Source organism: Colobus angolensis, unplaced genomic scaffold (genome assembly GCF_000951035.1).
Source record: "Colobus angolensis palliatus isolate OR3802 unplaced genomic scaffold, Cang.pa_1.0 Scaffold24, whole genome shotgun sequence".
Classification (NCBI taxonomy): Eukaryota; Metazoa; Chordata; class Mammalia; order Primates; family Cercopithecidae; genus Colobus; species Colobus angolensis.
In genome coordinates, this window is record NW_012115599.1 from 4845428 (window position 1) to 4851775 (window position 6348).

The following is a 6348-nucleotide window of genomic DNA, read 5'->3' on the forward strand; positions in this document are numbered from 1 at the left end:
CCCGGCCGTGAATTTTTATTATCTTAGTTTTATTGATTGGGAAACTGAAGCACAAAAGGGCTAAACAATTTTTTTTTTTTTTCTTTCCGGAGATGGAGTCTCACTCTGTCACTCAGGTTGGAGTGCAGTGGTGTGATCTCAGCTCACTGCAACCTCCGCCTCCCAGGTTCAGGCTGATTCTCCTGCCTCAGCCTCCAGAGTAGCTGGGACTACTGGCGGGTGCCACCATGTCCGGCTAATTTTTGTATTTTTAGTAGAGGCAGTTTTGTCATATTGGCCAGGCTGGTCTTGAACTAGCTCTCAAGTGATCCACCTGCCTCTATCTCCCAAAGTGTTGGATTACAGGCATGAGCCATGGCACCTGGCTAGGGGCTAAACAACTTATCAAGGTCATGTAACCAGTACACAGCCAAACAGATTCCCTGATTTTTCCCCCTCCTCCCTAAATCATCTTCTCCCTCTGTCTTCCTCCTGTCTGGCAGCTGATGGCAACTCCATCCTTTCAGTTTCTTAGGCCAAAACCCTTGGGACATTCTTGATTCGTCTCTCTCTCTAAACCCTACATTCAATGCTTTGGAAAATTCATTAGCTCTGCTTTCAAAATATATCCAACTCTGACCACTTCTCTTCACCTCTTTGCCCTCCCCTGATTCAACCCATTCAACACCTTTTGCCTAAAGTGTTGCCATAACCCTCCTAACAAATCACACTGCTTCTATCTTTGTCTCTTTGTCTACCCACAGCCGAGTAATCTTCCAAATAGAAGTCAGACCATATTGCTCCTCTGTCAAAAGCCAAAGTCCTTCCACAACCCTGCACATCCGATCCCCAGGCACCTTACTGCCTGCTGCTATCCTGAGAGGGAATGAGGACAGCAGCAGGCATGGAGGTGCCTGGGGATGGCAACTCCCACTCCCTACGTGCTCTTCTGTGAACACCAAGGATCGCTGGCCACAGGGTCTTAGCATGAGGGCTCTTGGTTTGGGATATCCCACCCTTCCCCATGCTCTCATAGCCTCATGGTTAACTTCCTCACTATCCAGGTCGCTTTTCAATGTATCCATTACTCTATTTACAACTGGAATCTACTCGCCTAGGTAGTAGGAAATCTTCTCACTCTCCTCTAATTATCCTATAGCATCTATTACCTTTTACCATAGCATGTAGTTTGTTTACTATGCGTATTACTCATTGTCTGCCCTTCCCCCATCACACAGGTATTTTTATCTGTTGTGTTCTCTGATATATCCCAGGCACCCAGAGTGGTACCTCACACATAAATATGTCAATAAATATCAATAAATATGTGTTGAATACATGACTGAAAGAACTTGGATCACAAATCTTAGAGTGGTTATAATTTTGTTGTAAACTAATACAGCATTCTCACATGAAAATGGAATAATGCAGAATATATTATGAGGTGGTCTTGATCAAGGGTCAAGTGAAGAGCAGATTTAGTGGCATGTGCTCACATGAGGGAGATGTAAGATGTAACTGCAGGTGGTGTGGGTTGGGATGGTGCAGTGGGACTCAATGGGAAATTCTTTTAATTTTGCAATGCATTGGCAAGGACACCTTTTCTTCTTAATCTATTAGAGGCCTATGATTTAAAGTCGTAGCCCTGTATTTGCCATACCACAAGTTTAGTCCGGAGATGTCTCCTCTTCCCACTTCCCCTGCTCTGTGGTCTCAAAGGCAGTGGCTATTTCTTGGTGGTATGGTCAGACATAATGAGAAATACAGATCCAACTGTTGGATCACTCAGTAGCTGGGAGGAATCTGGAATGGAGTTATTTGATTTAGAGTATTTTAATCATTTCCTGCAGGTTGGCAGGTCCCAGAAGGGTCAGTTTTCAACAGAATCAGATAGGATACACTTGAAGAAATTTCAATGCTTCTGCATACAGTTTTTAACATTTGGTGGTGTCCTACTCAGGCCTACAGACTGAGGGTTGACCAGATGTCTGAGACATGGACATTTCTCAGTGGTAACACTTCTCTGACACAATCCTAGTTTCTTGCTTTGGTCAAGTAAAACTTTCCCATCATCTGTACCATTTACAATGGGCCTTCAAGAAAATTGGTTTGCTCCTCACACAAGATGAAAATTGGCACTGGGGGCATTAGGAGGGAGACTGTTGTGTATCATGAGGACTGGCTTCCTGTTCTTTTATGATAACCCATTTCTATATTATCTACATTCAGTGCATGCCTGTTCTTTCTTGTCCAACTGTGATGGTATTAAGGGCACAACTCTAATTACTGAGGGGTTCTATCAACACAGCTTCCAAAGGCCAATGAGGAAGTGACTATAGTATAATAACTACCTAAGCTGACCATCAGGCCAAACATTAGTTTCTAGAATGAGCTAATGAAGAAATGTATTCAGTTAAAGAAACTGAATACTCCGACAAAGGTTATTTTGGAAATGCTCATGTTAGGGGCTGATGTCTTTTTTTATTTTTATTTTTTTGAGACAGGTCTCACTGTTACCCAGGCTGGAGTGCAGTGGTGCAATCTCAGCTCACTGCAACCTCCGCCTCTCAGGCTCAAGCCATCCTCCCACCTCAGCCTCCTGAGTAGCTAGGACTACAGGCATGTGCCATCATGTCCAGTTAATTTTTGTATTTTTTGTAGAGACGGGGTTTCACCATGTTGCCCAGGCTGGTCTTGAACTCCTGGGTTCAAGTGATCCACGCACCTTGGACTCCCAAAGTGCTGGGATTACAGGCATGTGCCACTGCACCTGGCCAAGGCTGAGGTTTTGACATGAGCTAACTAAGCCCCGACTGCCCCCTGACAGGTTGAGCTCTGAGACACTGACAGTGGGCAGGACCAAATCCAGAGACTGATGGGTTCTCAGTCACAGCTGCACATGACAACTTCCTGAGGGGGCGGTGGAACCACCAAAGCTGGGGCTCATGCCAGAGGCTTAGGTTCAGTCAGTCTGGCATGAGGTCAGGGCACCAATCTTATTACAAAGCTCTCCAGGTGATTTTACATATAGCCAGGAATGAAAACTACCTGATGCGAAGGCTCCAGAGAAGGGCTATCTGAGGAGCTGGGAGAGAGAATGCAGTCCCTACTCTTGCTTCACAATCCCTATTGTAAGGGCTCCTTCCCCACTCTCTCTCCTGCTTCATCAGTTTTCTATTTTCTCCTTGATTATTTCCACAATAATAAACAAGTTGCAAATTCTCCCATCCTAAATAAAATGACCTCCCCAAACTCCACATTTTCCTTCAGCTCATACCCATTTCCCTGCATCCCTTTAGAGATGAACTGCCTAAGACGTTCTTTTGTATATGCTGTCCAATTCCCTTCCATCCATTCTCTCCTAAACCACTCTATCTGGGCCTCCACCCTCACTACTGCACAGACATAGCTCATCTTACCATCTGCTTAGGCCAGTGACTTTAGATCTCCCCTTCAGCAGAAATGGGGAAGCTGGAGAACTTAACACAGACATGGCTGACACACTCTGGGGTACAGCACACCCCAATCCAGCCTGGGGCTGTCGAGCAGTGCTGGGATCAAAGCTCAGCAAGCAGAACGAAGAACCAAAAAACTTTCCAGGGTACCTTTGGAGAAGACTGCTGCTTAAGAAACGTTGATGGTAACAATGATAGTGAGATCTCTAGTAAAGGGAAAGGTTATGACTTACACAGTGTGTGGTGGTGATGATGACAGAACTGGAGATAAAAGAGAGGCCATCGTTCATGCTGACCTGGAGTGCAGCTTTCCTGCAATGACAACAAGGGAAGCAGATTCTCAGCATGGTGTGCAATGAGCAATAGGCTGAGAGCCAGACACACAGGTCTCCGTTGGGCTCAGCTCTTAACTACACTTGAGACTGGAGTCTCTTCTCCAGGGGAGGAGGGGTCTAAGTTCCCTCTTTTGTAAAATGTGGAGTGTAGTCTGTATAGCCCACCCTCCTCTAAAGTTTAGAGAAATGTCAGGATATGCGTGGCCGGTGTATTAAGGCAGTGCATTCAGATGTTCCGGCATTGCAGTGAGTGGCATTGAATGGGCAAAGCTTACTTTCATTTAACTTGCTTGTCACATTGTAGTTGAACAAAGTATTCTTTAAAAATAGTCCAAGTCAATGGGGGATAAACTGGGCTAACTATAAATGTGATACTCTACTGCTGTTATCTGGACTCTCAGTGATTTGATGGGGGTGGCTTTGTTACCATCCAACAGACTCACAGAGGTAAAGCAGAAGATGAATTTGCCTTCTATCTCTTCCCACTCTAAGACACTCACTGGAAACTGACCTTATGTTTTGTTGCATTTTGCAGCATGGACACTGAGCTAATCTGTGAAATCAGTGGCATCACAGATTGATGCTGGGCAACCAGAGTTGGAGGTTTTACAATATGAACACAGGATTAAAGGCAAAATTCAGATGAACAAGTTCAACATTTTTCCCTTAAAGCCTCCATTCTTTGTCTAGCCTGTTACAGACACAGTTTTGGAGAGGTTATTTTTGTTGTTGTTGTTCTCTGCACCAGCATTGCCTCATTTCCCACGTATTTCTTTTCTTGCTCAGGGTGCCCATTCTCTTTCTTCTGTTGATGGTTTTGATCTCATCTCATTAGTGCTTATCATAATTGCATCACCATGAGATTTTCGGCCATAAATTAGTTCAGGGAACTTTTTCTGGTCTGGGTGAACATCCGATGCCATGCAGAGTAGAGGAAGGAGCACTGTGTGGGAAATTGGAAGGTGTGAATCTGAGGTCTTGGCTTGCCATGAACCAGCCATGGCCCAACGTGGCCTTTCTGAGCCTCCCTTTCTCTAAGGAGGAGATAACAATCATCTAGCAGGGCAATGGTGATGACAGAGCGAGGTCAAGTGTGTGAGAACTTTCTAGAAGTGTAGGTGTGATTAAGCCAGACAGACCTTGGATTGAGCCCGGACTCTTCCACTCACTGCTTATGACCTTAGGCAAGCTATTTAAAGTCTGGCAGCCACAGTCTCTAAGTCTGTAAAATTGGGATAGTGGGAATACCTGGTTAATGGGGAACCTGGGGGAATGAAATGATGTACCTTGCAAAACACTTATGCTGGTGTCTGGGTCACTGTAAACACTGGCTCCATTCATAAGCTGGAGGAACCTAGAGACAGGCTGCACTTTCTCTAGATGCTTTCTTTCCCCCTGTCCCCCCACACCTCCTCTCTCTCTTCCCTGGCTGGAAGGTTCTGTTGCTGGTGAAAACTTACATGCCAACTTCTTTTAAGATAGGCGCTGGACACAGTAAATAAGTATCTTCCACAGAAAAGGGCTTCTCATCTGCAAAAAGGAAATCACTGGATTAAGAAGAGGGAAGTGAGTTTATAATTTCAAATTCAGTGACTTCTAGAGAACATCAACCAAGTCCAGGGAGATACCAGAAAAACAAAAATCATTTTGAGCTTAAAAACTCTTGAGCTGCAAAACCCATTAGCAGTGAACTCAAGTGCTCCTGCCTGAATCATAGCTTCCTGTGGTACGTGCAGTCGAGTCAACTGGTGAGAAAATAGTGGGTGAACTCCTAGATAGAGCAGGAATCACTGAGGGGAAACAAGAAAATATTAGACTGGTCCTAAGGAGTTCCATATCTAAGTCTAGTTTGAGAGAGAAACCACATTTGTGGAAAAAGTTTGCTGACAAATGACTTCACCAAAGCATCACTGGGCTTCATAAGACAGGGAGCTTCCTTTACACGGCTGTCATAGTCAGGTCATAGGAAAGCACAGAACATGAGGTATGCTTTTGTGCAGAGATGGGGAAGAGACATTGAGCAAAGACAGGGCATACTAAAGGCATGTTCCAAGGTAGGATATAAGAAGAATTTGAAAAGATCAGTATAGAAAGTTTGGTCAAGTTTTTTGAGTTAGCCTGAGGGATTTGGACAAAGTTCTGTAAGTTATGGAAAGAACATTGGTGGGTTTTTGAGTAAAACTGAAGTGATGGTTTTGGAGGTTGTAGCAGATGTAGCTGTGGAAGGTGGATCAGAGTGGGGGACTCTTGGGGTAGGGAAGTTCTTGTACTTATTCTAATGGATGACCAGGAAAAAGCTTAAAGTGGCTTTAATTCAACTTCCCTAAGAACTTCATTGTATCCCAGTTTCTGGGGCCAGAGGCAGGGTTGAGAAGTTATGCTAAGTATATAATAGTCATTCCTTCAAGCCTCAGCTTTTATCAGGTACATGTGCTGTACAAAAAGGTTGTGGTAGGGCCTATAGATGAAATGAAGATGAATAAGGCTTCTAAGCACAGTCTCTGCTTTTATGGATTTTATGGGAGGCAGGAAAGACAGTTATTTAACATTATTAAGAAATAAATTCTTTGAGTGTGTAC

General features: G+C 44.3%; 1 protein-coding gene across 3 annotated transcripts in view; it reads right to left on the minus strand.

Annotated features, from left to right (window-relative positions):
• Positions 1-6348, minus strand: part of ANTXR1 (anthrax toxin receptor 1) — a 179812-nt gene that overhangs the window by 67569 nt on the left and 105895 nt on the right. For all 3 annotated transcript variants that reach the window (XM_011945260.1, XM_011945261.1, XM_011945262.1), the window contains exons 11-12: positions 5230-5299; positions 3668-3746 (exon numbers count right to left, since the gene is read on the minus strand). In XM_011945260.1, the coding sequence (XP_011800650.1) occupies positions 3668-3746; positions 5230-5299 (149 nt within the window). The remainder of the gene's footprint in view (positions 1-3667; positions 3747-5229; positions 5300-6348) is intronic.